General features: G+C 38.4%; 7 protein-coding genes across 9 annotated transcripts in view; 3 read left to right on the forward strand and 4 right to left on the reverse strand.

Annotated features, from left to right (window-relative positions):
* Window positions 1,954–2,783, forward strand: LOC104745469. The gene has a single exon (XM_010466718.2). The coding sequence runs from the start codon at window positions 2,005–2,007 to the stop codon at window positions 2,611–2,613; it is 609 nt and encodes a 202-aa protein (XP_010465020.1). The 5' UTR covers window positions 1,954–2,004; the 3' UTR covers window positions 2,614–2,783.
* LOC109129075 (probable sulfate transporter 4.2) lies at window positions 2,784–3,949 on the reverse strand. Its single transcript, XM_019236666.1, has 5 exons — window positions 3,851–3,949; window positions 3,540–3,766; window positions 3,357–3,445; window positions 3,210–3,286; window positions 2,784–3,125 (listed from the first exon to the last, which is right to left on the reverse strand). The coding sequence occupies exons 1-5, from the start codon at window positions 3,947–3,949 to the stop codon at window positions 2,877–2,879; spliced, it is 741 nt and encodes a 246-aa protein (XP_019092211.1). The 3' UTR covers window positions 2,784–2,876.
* Window positions 4,064–7,596, reverse strand: LOC104745470 (probable sulfate transporter 4.2). Of its 2 annotated transcripts, XM_010466721.1 has the most exons (15): window positions 7,186–7,596; window positions 7,040–7,088; window positions 6,736–6,937; window positions 6,464–6,632; window positions 6,179–6,244; window positions 5,982–6,089; window positions 5,770–5,877; window positions 5,492–5,557; window positions 5,308–5,368; window positions 5,023–5,150; window positions 4,863–4,904; window positions 4,631–4,751; window positions 4,432–4,483; window positions 4,181–4,319; window positions 4,064–4,086 (listed from the first exon to the last, which is right to left on the reverse strand). In XM_010466721.1, exons 1-15 carry the CDS (start codon window positions 7,558–7,560, stop codon window positions 4,072–4,074), a joined length of 1,701 nt encoding a protein of 566 aa, XP_010465023.1. In that variant the 5' UTR covers window positions 7,561–7,596; the 3' UTR covers window positions 4,064–4,071. The 2 variants fall into 2 exon arrangements, with proteins under 2 accessions (XP_010465023.1, XP_019092032.1); XM_019236487.1 differs by lacking the exon at window positions 4,064–4,086 and having other exon boundaries at window positions 4,177–4,319; window positions 4,635–4,751.
* On the reverse strand, window positions 7,928–10,109 carry LOC104745472 (DNA replication complex GINS protein PSF2-like). Its single transcript, XM_010466723.2, has 9 exons — window positions 9,955–10,109; window positions 9,419–9,500; window positions 9,262–9,336; window positions 9,059–9,173; window positions 8,845–8,944; window positions 8,716–8,746; window positions 8,533–8,622; window positions 8,277–8,429; window positions 7,928–8,195 (listed from the first exon to the last, which is right to left on the reverse strand). The coding sequence occupies exons 2-9, from the start codon at window positions 9,464–9,466 to the stop codon at window positions 8,175–8,177; spliced, it is 633 nt and encodes a 210-aa protein (XP_010465025.1). The 5' UTR covers window positions 9,467–9,500; window positions 9,955–10,109; the 3' UTR covers window positions 7,928–8,174.
* Window positions 10,560–13,187, forward strand: LOC104745473. The gene is made up of 8 exons (XM_010466725.1): window positions 10,560–10,674; window positions 10,826–11,032; window positions 11,141–11,865; window positions 11,964–12,063; window positions 12,145–12,204; window positions 12,383–12,469; window positions 12,560–12,667; window positions 12,778–13,187. The coding sequence occupies exons 1-8, from the start codon at window positions 10,567–10,569 to the stop codon at window positions 13,096–13,098; spliced, it is 1,716 nt and encodes a 571-aa protein (XP_010465027.1). The 5' UTR covers window positions 10,560–10,566; the 3' UTR covers window positions 13,099–13,187.
* LOC104745474 (factor of DNA methylation 3-like) lies at window positions 13,972–17,672 on the forward strand. Its single transcript, XM_010466726.2, has 9 exons — window positions 13,972–14,145; window positions 14,441–14,853; window positions 14,945–15,484; window positions 15,597–15,778; window positions 15,864–15,953; window positions 16,034–16,321; window positions 16,531–16,740; window positions 16,952–17,201; window positions 17,303–17,672. The coding sequence occupies exons 2-8, from the start codon at window positions 14,481–14,483 to the stop codon at window positions 17,180–17,182; spliced, it is 1,914 nt and encodes a 637-aa protein (XP_010465028.1). The 5' UTR covers window positions 13,972–14,145; window positions 14,441–14,480; the 3' UTR covers window positions 17,183–17,201; window positions 17,303–17,672.
* Window positions 17,764–18,757, reverse strand: part of LOC104745475 (telomere repeat-binding protein 3-like) — a 4,746-nt gene continuing 3,752 nt past the window's right edge. Inside the window, exons 8-10 of one of the 2 annotated variants that reach the window (XM_010466727.2) lie at window positions 18,497–18,740; window positions 18,338–18,401; window positions 17,764–18,255 (exon numbers count right to left, since the gene is read on the reverse strand). In XM_010466727.2, the coding sequence (XP_010465029.1) occupies window positions 18,052–18,255; window positions 18,338–18,401; window positions 18,497–18,740 (512 nt within the window). In that variant the 3' untranslated portion in view covers window positions 17,764–18,051. The remainder of the gene's footprint in view (window positions 18,256–18,337; window positions 18,402–18,496; window positions 18,741–18,757) is intronic. The other variant, XM_019237240.1, reaches the window with a different exon arrangement.

Raw genomic sequence — 18,757 nt, forward strand, 5'->3', positions numbered from 1 at the left:
GAGGTTAACCATGAAGACCACCGGTTGACAAAAAACAAGGAGAAAAGGAAGTCCCCACAAGACACTGATGATAAATCAATCAGATAGCATCAACACACATGAAAGACAGAATCAAAACGAGATCATAACATTAACACACACCCATATCAGAACAGAACCATCAACAACAACACCAAAGAGAGAACATCATTTGCTAATAATATAAGGCGATCACAAGAATATCAAAAACTGTCTCTTCCAAGGAGATCGTGATCATCGATCAAAGGCATCACTTAAAATAACCATAAATTGGGATCCGAAATCAAAGAACCCTAATCATAAAACACTAATCGGGATTACAATCTATTGTATTGAGAAACTTACCCTCTGATTCCAATTGACTCAATCTCTTCCGATTGAGTGGACTCCGAATTCAAATCGCCTGCTTCATGTCACGGAGACGATTCAAGCATCACGATGGGACACGGCCGAGTCATTCCTTCGCCTCCGTTACGCATCTCCTCTTCCTCCAGAACCTTCGACTCCAAATTCTCGCCTTTGTCGTTTCGAGTCTTCGATAGCGAGAGAAAGAGGGAGAGAGACGAAACAAATAAAATCTAAAATTAATTGCAAGCCAAATTTTTTTCCCCTTCTCTATTATTTTTCCTGGCCAACAGCAGGTTGACACGTTTCGTCTCTTAGAACAGAATTGGGGTTTCTATATAAGAGGCTCCCTTGCATTTTTTCTTTTTTTCTGATTAATTTTTTTCCAACAAAACACTAAAAACTCTCTTATGAACCCCCCGATAAACAAGCTCTGATAGGCACTAACTTGACTTTTATTCGTAGAAACAAGTGAAGAACTTACCAAATTTAGGCAGTTGCATCTTCTTGGTCACATGATAATAGTACTACAATGATAGCATCCCACAAATTATATCAAAGATGACACACCCTTCAAGTAACAAACAATTTATTGGAAGCAACAATCTCCACATCTAAACCATGAGGTGGTGGGCTAGTGGTTCTAGCCTTGGTGGAAGAGTCGTCATGTTGGTCTAGGCAAGAGATCGATTCTCCTCAAGCGCAAAATTGCTTAGCTTTATCCCTTTGGTCACATGGATATGGGCCCATTGCTTATGGCCCATTTGCATAACCGGAAGATCCTACCCGTGAGATGCCCTTCCCCAAAGAGATTAGTCTCAGACCCCTCCAAAGGTCTGAAGATTTATTCTATAAGTTANAAAAAAAAAAAAAAAAAAAAAACAATCTCGACATCTTGTATTATACATGCACATGCAAATACAACTTGAAACACCCACTGATAGTGAATGCTTTATTTTGTTTACCTAGTTGTAATATAACTATGACTAGGTATTTTTTATTTGCTGACCACAATTCTAACTAGAAACCTTTGTTAATTATCCAACCAAAACAATTTACGTCAATTACTTCTCTTACTCCCGTAACAAGTCGAAATGGTGGAAAGGGATTTGACTAATAATATTACCTTTTTATACAATGAACTAATTTTTCTAATATTGTGTATACCCTGGCCTTGTTACATGTTGCACTTGGACTTCCAGTCCGGTTCGAATTTGGTTTTGAGAAAAAAAATTAGTATCTTTGATATGGTAAGGGAAAAGTTAATAATTTTAGTAATTAAATACTACTACTACCGTTACACCAATCCTATCTTTGATATAATAAGATTTTTTTTTTTTGGACAGATATAATAAGATTTTTTTTTTTTTTTTTAACATCTGATCAAAACGTAGATTATCTCATGTTTATTTTTTTTGGATTTATATTACCATTTTAATTTAATCTAACCGACTTCAGTCACAAAAATCATCTCAACCGTCCACGTGGATGAATGGAGGGAGCATCGAACGATTTGGATGTGTTGTTCCGCTTTGAAGTCGGTTAGTGTGTCATGATCATCTTTATATATAAACAGTATGAAAGCAAACAAAAAGAAAATAGAGTGTTAGAAATCGAATATTCGAAACGGTACAACAAACAATGGGAGGAGATAGAGATGCCAAGAGACAGAAGACGACGGAGACGGCGAAGGTAGAGGAGAAGGTCGAGAAGACGACGGAGATGGACAAGGTCGACAACAACAACAAAGAAGAAACAGCAGGATCCGTCAATTTCGAAGAACTACGTGACGATCTCTTCCGTGAAGCAGCAAAACTCGTCTCCGAAGATCCCTCCACCAAAATCGCCATTTTCTTCACTCCTCCATCTTCTTCGGATGGATCTATGTGTTCCTTCGGCTATCCCTCTGTCGACGGCGTTGTTAAAACTTTCCTCGCGGATTCTGATCCAGCGAAAAATGAAGAAGACGAGGATGAGGATGATGCGGAGGAGGAAGAGGATGATGCGGTGGAGGAAGAGGATGGCTCGTCTAAAGGGTTTTGGTGGGAGGAAGGTATGAAGCGAATCCATTCGATGAATGCGGAGGAGTTACAAGCCTCGTATGATAGGTTGTCGAGGCTGAGGGACCGTATGGTTCTCCAATTAGACGACGAGGCCAAATTGAAACTAGCTCATGATTCTGGGAATCAGCAGGAGGAGGATCTTCTTCTTCCCAACGACAAAGATGCTCAACCCAAACCCAAACCCTAATTAAGGCGGCTGATGCATTTCCAAGTCTACTTTTGCCCGTAATTATAGCTTTTTTTTTTCGTAATAGGAGTTTCGATTCGAGATTAGGTTAATTTCTAATCATCTTATCGCTTATGGCTTCGTTTTAACATCAATGAATCTTATCTTATGGCTTCAGATTTTAACATCAATGAATGAATCTTATGGCTTCCAATTTCCATTGTTGTTTTCTATACATATATATGCTTAAGAAACAATGAGTATTGAATGTCTTAGTTCTCTCTTTACACCAATGGTTCCTTCAAAAGGTTTGTGTCGGGTGATGATGAGTTTTTAGCGCTACTCCTTCTCCATAAGCTTGTATTATTGCTGCTTTCTTCTTCAACATTTGTGGGTGGTGTCTCGACGTAATGAAGACAAACTTGGACTGCATCATGTACTCTCACGTAGAACCATTCTCTGCCAATAAGTTCCACAATGCCTGATCTTGCCAGAATCAATAGAACCTCTTTGTTCGGGTTCGATATCGCAAGCTGGCTCCATTGACAAATATCGTCAAGGTTTTTTTTTTTGTTTCCAAATAAGGAACAAGAATGATGATGGTTTCAGGTTCGAACCTGAATGTCTCTTGTTTTATACTCCTCGTACAATTTTTTAATAGCTTCCACGGCGCTTGAGTCTATGTATGTGACAGCTGCGTTACATCCCAAAACCATTATCGATTAACCACGTAAGGAACCTGATTCAAAAAACGTTGGACTTACGAGACAATTCCAGGATAACAAAGTATATCCTCTCCAAATCTGGCCCCTTGTTTGTGCGTTTGTCGATAGCTACTTCATATTCTCGTAGCCTGCAATTTTGATACACGGTGTTGTTGTTGTCTTTAACTCACAAAAATGTGGATCATAACACAAGGCGTTTCAGGAACTAAATGTCAGTTTCACCTGTCCTTGATGTAGCTTATGTTTNTTTTAGCGCTACTCCTTCTCCATAAGCTTGTATTATTGCTGCTTTCTTCTTCAACATTTGTGGGTGGTGTCTCGACGTAATGAAGACAAACTTGGACTGCATCATGTACTCTCACGTAGAACCATTCTCTGCCAATAAGTTCCACAATGCCTGATCTTGCCAGAATCAATAGAACCTCTTTGTTCGGGTTCGATATCGCAAGCTGGCTCCATTGACAAATATCGTCAAGGTTTTTTTTTTTGTTTCCAAATAAGGAACAAGAATGATGATGGTTTCAGGTTCGAACCTGAATGTCTCTTGTTTTATACTCCTCGTACAATTTTTTAATAGCTTCCACGGCGCTTGAGTCTATGTATGTGACAGCTGCGTTACATCCCAAAACCATTATCGATTAACCACGTAAGGAACCTGATTCAAAAAACGTTGGACTTACGAGACAATTCCAGGATAACAAAGTATATCCTCTCCAAATCTGGCCCCTTGTTTGTGCGTTTGTCGATAGCTACTTCATATTCTCGTAGCCTGCAATTTTGATACACGGTGTTGTTGTTGTCTTTAACTCACAAAAATGTGGATCATAACACAAGGCGTTTCAGGAACTAAATGTCAGTTTCACCTGTCCTTGATGTAGCTTATGTTTGCAAAATATATGGGAGCATCGATTCGAACAATCACAATCCCGTTGTAAGTGTATGCCTCCGGATACTGCTTTATGTTTCTGTATATAGTGGTCCCTTGAAGACGCCCCAAGACAGCTGCCAAATCATATGTAATGAAGTGTAATCAAGAAGATGAGTTTAAAGCCATTCTAAGAAACAAAACACTGAAATTTAGACAGAGAGGTAATTGCACATAAACTTAATTTACCGATATGGGGGTTTGCAGACTCGTGGATAACAAATGCAAGTGAAAAACCAACCTGAAATTCCAAGCATTGCAACTCTGTGAGTTCTTAGAGAGCGTTGCACAGTTCATATAGTTTATCGTACTTTTCAACCATCGCTCCTTCATATAACAAAGAGACATGATCGGCTGAAGATATAAAGTTAAGTGAATCTGAACATACTCACACCAATGAGGACCCCTATCTCTATTCCAAAGAACAAAGTGGTGGTGCTAGTGATGGTCCAGAGAGTAAAATCTCTCTTGTCCACACGCCACAGAAAGATTGCCCCTTCATAGTCCACCTAATATATGGTAAACCATCCAGAAAGAGTAAATGTGAATATTTATTGCTCAGTAACCAACGGCAGCGGTACACATGCTAGATTCTTTCTGGTGGGTTGATTTGAACTTACCAAGCCACTTACTGCAGATATCACTATTGCTGCTAAAGCACACTAAAAATTTGAGAAACAGGAAGGAGTTAGAAGCCATATTTCAGTTTCAGTGTTTTCCAGAGTTTCAGATTTTAAGAAATTTCATGTGAAGTAGAAGAAAATTAGATCCTAGACTTACCTGTGGTATATATTTAAACATTGGGGTCAAGAACAATAGAGAACATCCAATGATGGTTCCTGTTATAAGGCCTGATAGGCCAGTCTTAGCTTCACTTTCGCTATTCACCGCTGACCTAGAAAAGGATCCTATATGATACATATAGGAAAGCATTAGCAGATTCATCAAATTTAGTCTGAGAAGTTGATATCATCACTTATATTTTGAAGTTATTAATAGAAAAAGAACACACATTACATTTACTGGTTATGGCTTTGCTCATCTCAAGAGTTAAGATAAACATACCTGTAGTCGGATACGCAGAAAATAATGACCCAAATATATTTGCAACACCAAGACCAAACAACTGTTAAGTCACGGGAGAAATAGTTAGATGAAATGTTGAGATTAAAAGAACCAAGTACAACAACAATTTTAAAGGAATCAAATGGGCTAGTACTTAACTTTCGTTATTCTATAGGGTTAATACCTCTGAATTTGAATCCAACTCGTATCTATTTTTCGCAGCTAGTGCTTTCGCAATGCCTACAGATTCCTGGATAAAAAATCAAACTAGCACATCAGGAAACACAAAACATGCGCAAACTGCAGCTAAACCTAATCAAGAAACTCGCTCTCATGTTTCTCAAGAAGTCAGATTACTCCATGTCTTAAGCCATATCCATCCATTGACAAATTTCATGATTTAGGCTCAGCTGCACTTCGCATAAGTCCACAAGGAAGAAGTTAGTGACGATGATGTCTCACCAAGATGGCAACACCAGTAATGAGAGCCGCTGTTGGAAGCAATAATTTTGCATGATCAAAACTTTTTGGGAATGAAAACTCTGGAAGGCCCTGAGGTATATCTCCCACCTGAGAAATCCTATAAACTTTGCAATTACTGCAAACACAACAATATATGAAGCTTCCTTCAATGAGGAAAAGTATAAGAACAGTTGATTCTTTAGCAATCGGACCAGCGAGATGGAAGGTGGATGGAACACTTTTGCAATGGTTGTACCAAGAGCAAGCCCTGTGAGTGGTCCTGCTGCTCGTACAAACTGAAGTTCTTTCTTTGCTTTTCCCTGCAGTTTGAACACAATGCCTTAGCATAATAAAAGTAAGGGAAAGCACGAACTATCTTGCTAACACAGTGAAGAAAAAATGCTCATACCACATGCTTCATTACTAAAAGGATCACCAGAATGGTGGATCCCAACAAGAAAGGTGGCCACTTAAACTGCAAAACAGAAAAGATAGATAAAGTTATGCAAGTAGAAGTATGTTGAACCACAAAGAATTGCAACCCCAAAATGAATCTGCAGACCATATCTCTAGTAATTTTGAGAAAGACGAAAAACGAAAATAAAAGTGTAGATCAGACTGATACATACCAATTTAAAGACATTAAGAAAAAAAGTAACAGAGTATCTAAATATCAGCTGAGACAAAGTTTCACCTGATCAGCTCCAGCAATTATACTCTCAATTAAAGGCACAATCTTGCTGCTCCGAGAAACGCTATATCCCAGGAAGTATTTCAGTTGGGATAACCCAATCACAACAGCTGAAGCAGTTGTAAATCCAGATATGACTGAGTGGCTTATGAAACGAATAAGCCATCCAAGCCTGGAGTTGGAAAAAACAAACGAACGACTTGCTTGTTCTAACACACTACAATAAACACACGACTTACTTGCACAAGTAAGTTATAAAAAGACTATAAAATTACCTCAAGAGCCCCATGATGCATTCAAATATTCCAACGAGAAGAGCCAACAAAATGGCAAGCTCAGTGTATAACTCTTCAGATGGATCAGCAATACCACTCAAGGCATTAGAGACTAGAAGGGAAACTAATGCTACAGGTCCAACTGCTAGCTGACGGGATGAACCGAACACAGCATACACAAATACCGGCACAAATGAGGAGTCTGCATCAAAACAAGATTAATAACTAAAAGCAAAAAGGTGGGAGTAACTTTAGTATAACAATGATGAATTCATAAAAAGGGTTTGTATCACAATGAACTCACATAAACCGTATATTGGTTGAAGCCCAGCTAACCTTGCATACGACATTGCCTGCTCAAATCCATCAAAGAAATCAATAGAACCAACAAAACCAAAAAAAAAAGAGTAAGTATATGAATCAATAGAGAACAAAGAAACAGAAAATTACCTGAGGAACAAGCATGATACCGACGGTGATACCAGCCATAAGATCAAGCTTAAAGTATTGTTGCCAACGGTAAGTCCGAATCCAAAGGAAGCAAGGAAAAATCGTATCAATCCAGTCGACTAACGTCATACGCTTAATCTTCGCCGTCCATCGGGAGAAGAAATTATTGAAGGGAACTGAGTGACAGCGAGGATCAGAAGAGGTGGAATCGGGATGCTGGAGAGGGATGACTTTAACCGGAATCGCCGGAGATGAAGAGGATGAAGCGGCGGAGAGATTCTTGACGGCGACGGACATCGGAATAGGTGGAAGGATAGAGAAGAATGAGATCAACGTGAAGAAGAGGGAGTACGTATCTATCACTGATTGTAGCATGAAGAAACAGAGAAGCGTAGTTCCAGTTTGTGATGGATATGGACGAAAAGGCGGCTACGTTCATTATTAATCTTAACTGAAATGAATGCTTAATTATATGATTGCGTGTCTTAGTAAATCAGTATGTTTACTATTTTTAGTATAAAACTTTGACTCCACATGTGAAGTTTTCAACATATGGTTATCTAAATCAGAACCATCCCTAAATATTCTCTTCAATTCGAAAAATCCTTCAGTTTCATAATTAGATGATCTCATATTCTCATTAAACCAGGTGGTTCACTGGACTCATATTTGCAGTCTGCAGACGTATGCTGGTCGATATTGCTAACATTGGTTTATTCCACGTACTTTAAATGAAACAATATGAAAACCATCTTGTTACCATTTTTTACCCAAACAAACTCATTTTCCATCTTACCTCTACATTAAAGTGAATATTTAGTTGTGAACGCAAAGATGAGCTTAATACCAAGAGTATGTACCAGTTCAGAGGAGAAACAAGGCATACATTTATATTATACTAATACATGTTGCTGGTGTTGGAGCTCGACCAACATTGGCACAGAAGATACCTGACTTTATCTCACTTAGGCAAGGACGTAGGAAGCTCTCTAGCGTTGCCTTAGAGGTCTCTGTAAAACATGTGTTGCGGTTTGTATTTGTCTTTTTTTTAAAAAGAGAAAAAATTGAGTGAGGAGTGTGAAGAGCCTTACCCTTGGTTCATTGTTGGCTTCACGCTGTTGTCTGCTACTTCTAGTATCTCTGCCTACATCAGCCTCAGGCTTGTCATGCTTATAAAAAGCTTCTAAGGCTCTTCTCACAAATGGGCGGACTATGTTCACTTCCATTGCCGATACATTAGAGATCTACATTCTCAAATTACGGATACGCTTATTATTGGAATCACTTTAGAGAGAGGTAATGAGTTAAAGGTAACGGCAAGAAGAAGCAATAAAAAAAAACAATTACCTTTACTGCAGATGTACCTTGAAATGATCCTAAGTTAGTCTCAAGTTTGTGAAGCCGCACATCTCTGATATCCTCAACCAGGGATCTCACCTATACAAATATCATCAACAGCTGTAAACGCTTCGAAGATTCAAAACACATGGTTAGAATGGAAGACAAAACCCAGCAGATGTACGAAATTACCATGTATTTGTCTGGAATATCGTCATGTGCACTGCCAAGAGTGAGATTTTTAAAATACTCATCAGCAAATCCGGATGTTATAAATGCAAGGGGGGAGAGCAAAGAAACAAGAAGAGTTTAAGAACCTACTGGTCAAAAAGTAGTCTGGCAATTTCCACGTAACTAAATGGTAATGCCTGAAAAGTCGACTGAGACTCCCGTTCTGCTTCCAAGATCTGAGTCAAATTGTCTAGTTCACAATCAAAGAAGCAACAACAATAGTTAACAACACTTAAGCATCTATCTACATTCCCTTTTAACATTGAAATTTTTAATCTGATAAATGTGCAGTTTTGTGTCTTACCAACAGACATCCATCCCGGAGGCCGGAAAGAGCATTTTCCTCTCCTCTTCAGTGCCACTGCAAGCCACAGAGGCACCTTGGTCGGAATCTGAGGAATGAACAGGCCGAAATCCCCCTGTCATTATTAAGTCACATATTAAGCACATGGTTAACAAAAAGGTTTCGATGGCAGTGGATTGTATAAAAACAAGAGAGATTATTACACTGATGAAATTGAGTTGCTCCATGTTCATATTGGGAACAATCTCCACAAGTTCGTCCTCTGCCATAAACTCAACCTGGTATGAATAGCTAACCAATTATACCATTGCAGACAGTTCATGAAGGAACACATACAAGCATAGAGGAGAGAAGAAGAACCTCTTGTGGAGAAAATAGTGAGATATGAGGATCAGTCTGGCCAGCCATGGTTGTATCTAAAAAAAAATCTCAGCTTTCCGATCTAAATGGAAATAGAAACGACTGTATAAGATTACTAACTTGTGGGATAATACAGAGAAGGCAGAGAAACTCAGATAAAAAATAGAGACAAAATGCAAAAACCATCTAAAATCTAAAGAGCATGTTAAAACAAAGCTGAGGAAGTTTCAAAATTATCAAAGGGCGTAAAACCTAGCTCGTCTCAGTAGCCCAAAAACAAAAGAGTTTAAAATTATCATTCGTAGAGACATTTAATCAAACACCTTGTCTACACGAAAATTTCTCTTCGTTTTTTTTCTTTTTCTAGAACATATCCATTTCCAATTTCAGCAGCATCATGAATCAGCAAAAAAAAGGGTATAATTCAAAACATATCAACTAATCTAACAAGCAAAATTTCGCAAAATCTGGGGACAATTACAGTAAGTAAAGAGAGAAACCCTAGTTCTAGATTTGTGATATGAGTTCGAGTTTACCTGGTTAGATTTTGGGTGATTCCTTGACGATCAGATTAATCTCTTCCGATCTTCTACAATCGGAAAGCGACTGAAATCCTCAAAGAGTGAGAGTTATCGGATTGCGGCTTTTTACGTTGGCGGGAAATCCAGTTTCAGTATAGCGGGAAACTAAAATGGACTACTGTGTAACGCTATTGTAATAGGTTTCGGTTGGACCGGAATTTTAATTTAACCGATCTCAAACCAAGACCGAAATTGTTAACCTAATACAAAGTTTTATTCTAATTGATATGTTTATAAGAATTAAAGAAGTCAAGACTAAAAATTTTATAATTAGTCAAACGAAAATTGGTAAACCAATGTTGAGCTGTATTATTAAAGAATAAGGAAAAAAGGTTTTTATTTTATTAAAAATTTGAAATTTCTTCTCTAACCAGAATCAGACTCTTTTAATTTGTGTTCATCATGGCTTTCACGTCATGACGACTTTCTCATAATAATCCTTAAAAAACAAAAGACCCAAACCAATAGGTAGGTGAATCAACAACACAAGACTTGATTGCAGGCACGACTGTTATATATCTTCTCATCATTATCTTCATTTATCTCGATTTCCAAAACAACACAAAAATGAAGCTGGAAGACTTACTTGTGGAAGACGAAACCAAAGATCAAAATGGCGTTAGCGTCGCGGCTCTTCTTGATCATCATCGTCGTCACCCTCAGCTCCTACCGCAAGTAAGTCAAACTCATATATCTGGTGGTATTTGAAACTCAACAAAGAGATGAACCTAAATTATGCATAATTAAATCCCTTCGTTGGCAATTGATTTTGAATTGATCAAGAAGAGAAGAATATATACTTTTGTTCTGATCGGTTTGGTTGCAGCCATCATCAAAACTGAATGAGCAGAAGAGCGAAGAAGAGAAGAATGATTTGATCAAGAAGAAGCAAAAGCGAACTCTTCAAAAAGAAGTGATGAAAATGCAAGGAGAGCTAGAGGACGAGCAGGCATTAAACAAGGCTCTACGTGATATGCACCGTGGTCCCGTCATGTCTCAGCCTCGTCTCTCTTTACTGCTTCTTCCTCCTCAGGCAAGTCCATTTCTCTAGTGTTATATATAGTATGTAACACGCAGCGTTTTGAAAATAAAAATGGAATATGAATTTAGAAACCTGATTATATAAGTTAGGTTTGTGTAGGTTCAAGAGCTGATAGAGGAGCTAGCGACGGTTGAGGCAGAGATACTCTGTCTTGAGCAAAGAATTCAAGACTTGAAACTTGATGTGTATAGTGAGAAAAAAGAGAATGAAGTGCTTGAAGCCAGTATTGATGAAGGAGAAGAAGAGAAGATGATGAATCCTAAAAAACTACTACAAAGGCAGAATCATCTACCTTGCGACGCTGACAATGACATTATAAAGATGAGATCTGAGGATATAAAACACAGATCCAAGTCCCAGAGTTATGAAGGTCATCGCGTTGCCAAGGATATTCAAACGAACAGTCCTCGTACTCATGCGTCAGTTGGATCAGCCATGGAGTTCTCATCAAGAATCCATTCTTCGACCTTTTCCGATGGAACAAGAACGCAAGAGAAAAATAATGTGCAAGAGACGACAGCAAATGTAGTATCGGAGGATCTGGTGAAGTGCTTGATGGGAATATATTTAGAACTCAACAGGTCATCGCGGGAACGAGAAGGGTCAAAAACTGTTTCGAAGCTGAGCCTCACACACCTCAAGAACGCTTCTTTCAAACGCAAATCGGTGTATGACCATAACGCTTCAAATCTTGATCCTTATGGAGCTGTGATGGGGGCTTCTCTTAGAGACATAGGAGAGTACAAGAACTTCATCCACATCACTCGAACCTCCATTGATGTTAGCCGTTTATCCGATTGTTCCACTTCTCTTGTCAATTTGAGGTACTTAAATATCAAAGTACTTATTAATTATCTGTAAGATCATCACACTATTTCCATGATCTCTGTATAATATAAACACCCATGCATGTTACATGTAGGGTTTTGAAGGAGAAGTTGAGCAGAGTAGATTTGAGTTTCTTGAACCACAAGAAAAAGATGGCATTCTGGATCAATACATATAACGCCTGCGTCATGAATGTAACTCCATAAAACTCAATTCATCTTTAGTTGAAAGAATTAAAATCAAGATTCCAGAACTGAAACTTTGTTTGTTTGCAGGGGTTTCTGGAACACGGACTACCTTCATCAAAGGATAAGCTACTTACCCTCCTCAAAATGGTAAATAATACATAACAACAAACATTATTAAATTTCTCATACTTAAAACTTAATTAATCAAATTGACCATATTTGCTTATTGTGTTTTTAGTAACATGGTAAATAACACATATGTAACAATAAATATTTTTAAATTGTTCATACTTCAAAATTAGTTAATTGACTTGTGTTGTTGTAGGCAACAATTGACGTGGGAGGCATGCAACTGTCTGCTCTAGATATTGAAGACTCTATCTTGCAGAGTCCATGCGAACCTAGGGAATCTGTAAGAATTCATACTGATGGATGTTCGTATACATCGTAATCTTGTGGCGTTGTAATAACCGATCTTTAAAATGTATTTTTCTTCTTTAAGGTTTCAACTGGTGAAAGCGAAGCGAGGATACAGAAACGGTACGGATTCAGATGCGTAGAACCGAACCTAATGTTCGTGCTTTGTCGTGGAGATTGGTCCTCACCTGCTGTAAGTTCACTCAAATCCTATTTGATAAGTATAAGTATTGCTCTAAAGGTACGTAGTAACTAACAAAGCATGCTTCTTCATAATCACCTGATATACATTACACGATACAGTTGAGAGTCTATACAGCAGAAGATGTAGTGAACGAGCTAATCAAAGCAAGAACAGAGTATCTAGAAGCTTCCATTGGTATATCGGGAAGGAAAAAGATAATGATTCCGAGCTTCTTGCACAAGCGTCTGCGGGATTTCGCAGAGAATGAAGGTTCATTAGTTGAATGGATATGCAGCCAGTTACCACCAGTCCAACGTTGCTTGCAGCTCAAGGAGACAGCGATGGAGTGGTTGAACAAGAAAGGTACCGAATCTCAAATGAAAAAATTGGTAGAAGTGAGGGCTCACGAATACGAGTTTCGATATCTCTTTCCGTTGTAAAATCTTCATTAATTTGTAGTATTTGAAGCCTTGAAAAAAGACAATTGTTCTATGTGTGTGTGTGTGTGTTTTTAAAGAAAGGACTGGTTTATTAATTAGTGAGTTTTGATTACAATCATGAACAAAATAGTATCGGAAGCTGCAAGTATGCTATATTATTGTTATATAATTTTGTAGATACATATTTTAACATTTGGGATGAGGAACGCGACAAGCAATGAGAAGTCTGGGGAGTAGCACAGGGTTCTGGATAAAATACTTACAAGCACATGGTTGTGGCTTAACGAGTTTTCCACAACAGTAACCAGGCAATTTGGTTCCTTTATGAATGGCACGATTGCAAATTCCAATCTCATCGATGCATTTGACCATCATGTTATAATCACCAGCAACTTTGATCGGAGCTGACAAGAAGAGTATGGTCACGAAGGCAATGAGCATTAAAGTAACGATCTTCATGTCTAACAAACTGGTCAACAACGTAACAAAAAAATCCCAATCAGTATATAAGATACGTAGTTTTGCAGAAAATGCTTTGGCTGTTTTGTTTTTTTAGCTAGGTATTTTTTACTAAATAGGAAACTGGAATCAATATGAATCGTTGGAATCAATTATTATTTTTTTTTTGTTTAAGGAAAATATTACATTCTATTTTTATTTACAAAGCAATTGACTTGTTCAATAAACCGAATAACTTGTAGAATTTTTAAAAAAAAATTCTAAAAAACCCTGGAATTATGATAAACCGAACCGAAAAATCAGCAAATCAAATGATTTCAACTCCGGTTCACAAATCCCTTCTTCTCGCGACGACTTCAACGTGCGACCATGGCGCGTGTAAAACAAACAGAGGTTCTCTTCTCTTCTCTTGCTGCTTCTCTCCTCTCTCACTCGGCAATGAAAAAAAAAGGAAATCGAAATTATTTTTTTTTGGTAATAACAAAAATAAAATACTCCTTATCTTATGATCTCCAGAATCAGCTGCTGAAGTTTCTCGAGAGAGCTAACCATATCTCTCTCTTCTTCCTTCTATACCCGATTCCTCAGGTAACAGTCTTCTTCGATTCAACTTTTCTCTCCCAATTTCTCTTTTTTTTCCAATCAATTTGACTATTTTCACAAGTCCGATAGTGACCACTACGGAGATATTATAATCCCACTCCCACCATTGTTCATAATTTCCCCAGAAATCAAACATGCATGTTTCATGTTTCATAGAAAGTGGAACTAATAGAGATGTGTTAACTAGAGAAGTCAGTGAACATGTTTTTTTTTCGGATCTATCTAATCAAAGCTCAACATGTGTTTGGTTGAGGCTTATATATAACAATGTATTATGCAGCTCTTAGATGTAAAAAACAAACAGTGTGAGGGAGGCGGTGATGAAGGACAACTTGAGTAATTTTGAGAAAAGTTTGTACAAAAAGCTCAAGAGTGGAAAGCTCGAAGTGAAAGTCTCTTACCGTACTTTCCTCTGTCCTTATTGCCCTGACAACAAGAAGAAGGTTGGTCTTTATCTTGACATCCTTCAGCATGCTTCTGGTGTTGGTAATAGCAATTCCAAGAAAAGAAGTCTCACTGAGAAAGCTAGCCACCGTGCTCTTGCCAAATACCTTATTAAAGATCTTTCTCATTACGCTACTACTAGAATTTCCAAGCGTTTACAAGCCAGAAGAGCTGCTGAAACCCTCGGCGGCGGCATTACTCTTCCGGTTTATGATGATCAGTTCGAGAAACTTGTCTGGCCTTGGAAAGGTATTGGCACCCTTACTTTTGTTAAGTCCTCCTATCTCCTTACCACTATAGTCTCTCTACTAACTGAAGTTTGTGTCTGTTGCTGGGATAGGCGTTTTGGTTAATATTCCCACAACGTTGTCACAAGATGGCCTAACTTGTACTGGAGAGAGTGGACCAAGACTTAAGGATGAATTGATACGAAGAGGGTTCAACCCGATAAGAGTTCGTACTGTGTGGGACCGTTTTGGTCATTCTGGAACCGGAATAGTGGAGTTTAATAGAGACTGGAATGGACTTCACGATGCTTTGGTGTTCAAGAAGGCTTATGAAGCTGATGGTCATGGCAGAAAGGATTGGCTGTGTGGTGATGCTGACTCAAGCCTTTATGCATGGCTTGCCAATGCAGATGATTACTATAAGGCTGACTATTTAGGAGAAAACTTGCGGAAGACGGGTGACCTCAAAAGTATTTCTAGGTTTGCAGAAGAAGAGGCCAGGAAAGAACAAAAGCTTATGAACTCTCTAAACGTAATGGTTGAGAGCAAAACAAATCGGTTGAAGAAGTTAGAGGAAAAATATTCAAAGGATTCGATTAAACTTAAGTATGAGACTGAAGAAAAAGAAAAGATTCTCCGTGCTTACAATGAAGGTGGGATTTTCCTACTAGCTTCAACAACTATATCCCTTTGAGAAAGTATCGTTGCATCACCTAACTATACATATTTCTTTTCGTTTTACATATTTTGGTTTTTCATCTGAAGATCTGACGGGAAGACAACAAAAATCGACTGATCACTTCAATAGGATCTTTGCTGATCATGAAAAGCAAAAGGTGCAGCTGGAGTCTCAGATGAAAGAACTTGAAATCAAAGAATTGGAGTTAGCAAAACGTGAGGCAAAGAATGAAACACAAAGGAAATTATTGGCAAAAGAGTTTGAACAGGTATATGCTAACATCTTCGTTTAAAAACTAATTTCTGGACTGCCTCTTTCTTCTTCTAAAATTTGTTCAATGGCATTATTATCAGAGTGCTGCTATATATAGTTACGTTCAACTAGCTGCCGTGGAACAACAAAAGACCAGAGAGAAAGTGCAAAAATTGGCTGTAGATCACAAGGTCTGGGAATGCTTCCTTCTTTAAAAAAGGCTGGCTCTTTAACTTTATGTGACAGGGTCCTGCCGTGTTTTTAACCTTAGATGCAAAAGGAAAAGCTTCATAAGAGAATTGCTGCACTAGAAAGACAGCTTGAACAGAAACAAGAGCTTGAACTGGAGGTCGAGCAACTGAAAAGACAGCTGGGACTGATGAGACACATGGAACTGGACGGTGGTTCTGAAATTGTGAACAAGGTGGAGACGTTCCTCAGAGACCTTAGTGAGCAAGAAGGAGAGCTTGCGCGCTTAAATAAATTTAATCAAGATCTTGTTGTACAAGAGCGGAAGACCAATGATGAGCTTCAAGAAGCTCGAAGAGCATTGATAAGCGTAAGTAGATCTCTTATAGTCGAACAGATTTTTTTGTGAAACTTATCAGTCTCATAGAGGAGCTAGGTGACTCTTTGCATATAGTGAGTTTCCATTATTATAAACTCGGATTATACTGGACATGGTAGGCTTGAGTGGTTACATGGTTGGATGCATTAACAACAGAAAGACACCCTTTGATTTTTTTCTTAAATTGATTATATTTATAGAATTTGAGAGAGACGAGATCGCATATTGGTGTTAGGAGAATGGGGGAGCTTGACACCAAACCGTTCATGGAAGCAATGAAAATAAAATATTGTCAAGAAGATCTGGAGGATTGGGCAGTTGAAGTTATCCAGCTTTGGGAGGAATATCTTAAGGACCCAGATTGGCATCCGTTTAAACGGATAAAGCTTGAGACTGAAGAAACTGTAGTGGTATTGCTTCTCCTGTATATCACTAATCTAAATCGATTTTGTTCTTATCTTCCATCCTAAATAGTAAGTTTCAAAAAGTTGGTTACCAGACATGCATTCATGGGCATGTGTACAACTGCATATGCAGATGTGGTTATATGCATTTTGGACGTGGTTTTATAAATTGGTGGATGATATATAGAAACCTGAAGCTGTTGATATCTTTTGGCAGGAAGTAATAGATGAGGATGACGAGAAGTTAAGAAACCTGAAGAATGAATTGGGGGATAATGCGTACCAAGCAGTGGCAAATGCATTGCTGGAAATAAACGAGTACAATCCGAGTGGAAGGTACATCTCTTCAGAGCTGTGGAACTTCAGAGAAGACAGGAAGGCTACGCTTGAGGAAGGTGTTACTAGTCTCCTGGAGCAATGGAATCAGGCGAAACGTCATAAGCCTTAAAAATTATTGTATTTACCCGGTACACTAACTACCAAAATTTCCTAGCTCTTTCGAATTTTGCCTACTTGCTTATATTGTTGATTTTTCAAATTTTGCTAATCTGAGGTCTTTACTCTGCAGTTGCAGGAGATTGGAAATAAGTTATCTGCATAAAGGATATCAAGATGCCAAATCCAATAAGTGTATCATCTTTGAAGCTGTATGGGTCTCAGGTTTGGTAAGTAGGTGGAAAGTACAGGAGGATGGCTTCAAATTGGGATGTGGATCGGAATTGGAACCGTTTCAACACGACGGTTCACCATTGTAGGAAAGTAAAGTAACTAACATTGGTAGAAGCTTCTAAACCTTTAGAGAAGGTCTTTAAATTTATGAAGAAATGAACACTTTTAACTGAATTAGTCAATTAGAGTCTTTCACCAATAAGAATAAGAAACACTCCACTATGTCTTGTATTCCTATTCCATAGTCAAGAGCAGTATTTTATATCTTTCATTCAAATTGGGTTATTCTCTCGTTTGTAGCTGAAAATAAACGAAAACAATGAAAGAAGAACGCTGACTTGTCATTTGTCAGACAGGAACGAACGTCTAAAAATTACAATACTCCTTTTATGGACCGTGACAATATTACAGAAAGTAATCAATGTGAAAAAGATATTAAAAAAACACAAGTTTAGAAAACCTAAAAAGTTGGTTAGGGACGAATCTCATCCCAGTTGGAGTCATTTACAGATGACGAAAGCAGGAAAAAAAAAGTGTATTTAAGAGAGAAAAAATGAGAAATAAAGACAATTAATCTTTGCAGAGAGTTTTCCATTATTGTTGTTTGCTTCTGTACACCCACCCACCAATGCGTACCTCCTTTTTTTTTTACACTGAAACACCTGATTCAAGAGCTCTACCTCTGTTCATGTCTGGATCTTTAGATGCTCCTCTTGCTTGATGTTTTCCTTGGTGCTGCGACCAATACCCATATGCCCTCAAGACTCTGTCTAGGAGATCTTGTGGCACCGGCTCTCCTCTTCGTTGCTGCGGTGATATACTTGCTGTGTGAACCAGCGTCTTCCATTTGTCCTGCAAATTCACATGCTATTGGAATAGGCTATTGTGGGACGTTATATGTTCCAGATTACATGTTCTTGTTTAATGTATTTACCTTCAAGTCCACGTAAGTCCGATGTTCTGCGTTCTCAAAAGCACGCAATTTCACATCACGCCATCTGTGTGGATGATATATATCGACCATTAGCTTTTGAATTTTGACATGAACCGACTACCAAACCACATGAGTTATGGTGGAACTAGTGTTATTTACCTTCCAGTCCCGAGTTCCTCAACTGCTTGTACAAGAGCTTCTACCTCTGTCACAGAAAAGGGTCTCCTGGTTCTGCGCTGGGCAAGCTCACTACGCTTAGGTTTCTGATTCAACGGAACTATGGCAAGCGCCTTAACTTCCAAGGATGGAAGTGGAACAAGCGCTTTTGAATCTGATGAAGGTTCATCAACAGCTATGACACTCTGATATGGAACTACTTCGAGGTTACTGTCCACAATATTTCCTGAATCAATCACGTCA

Source organism: Camelina sativa, chromosome 15 (genome assembly GCF_000633955.1).
Source record: "Camelina sativa cultivar DH55 chromosome 15, Cs, whole genome shotgun sequence".
Lineage (NCBI taxonomy): Eukaryota > Viridiplantae > Streptophyta > Magnoliopsida > Brassicales > Brassicaceae > Camelina > Camelina sativa.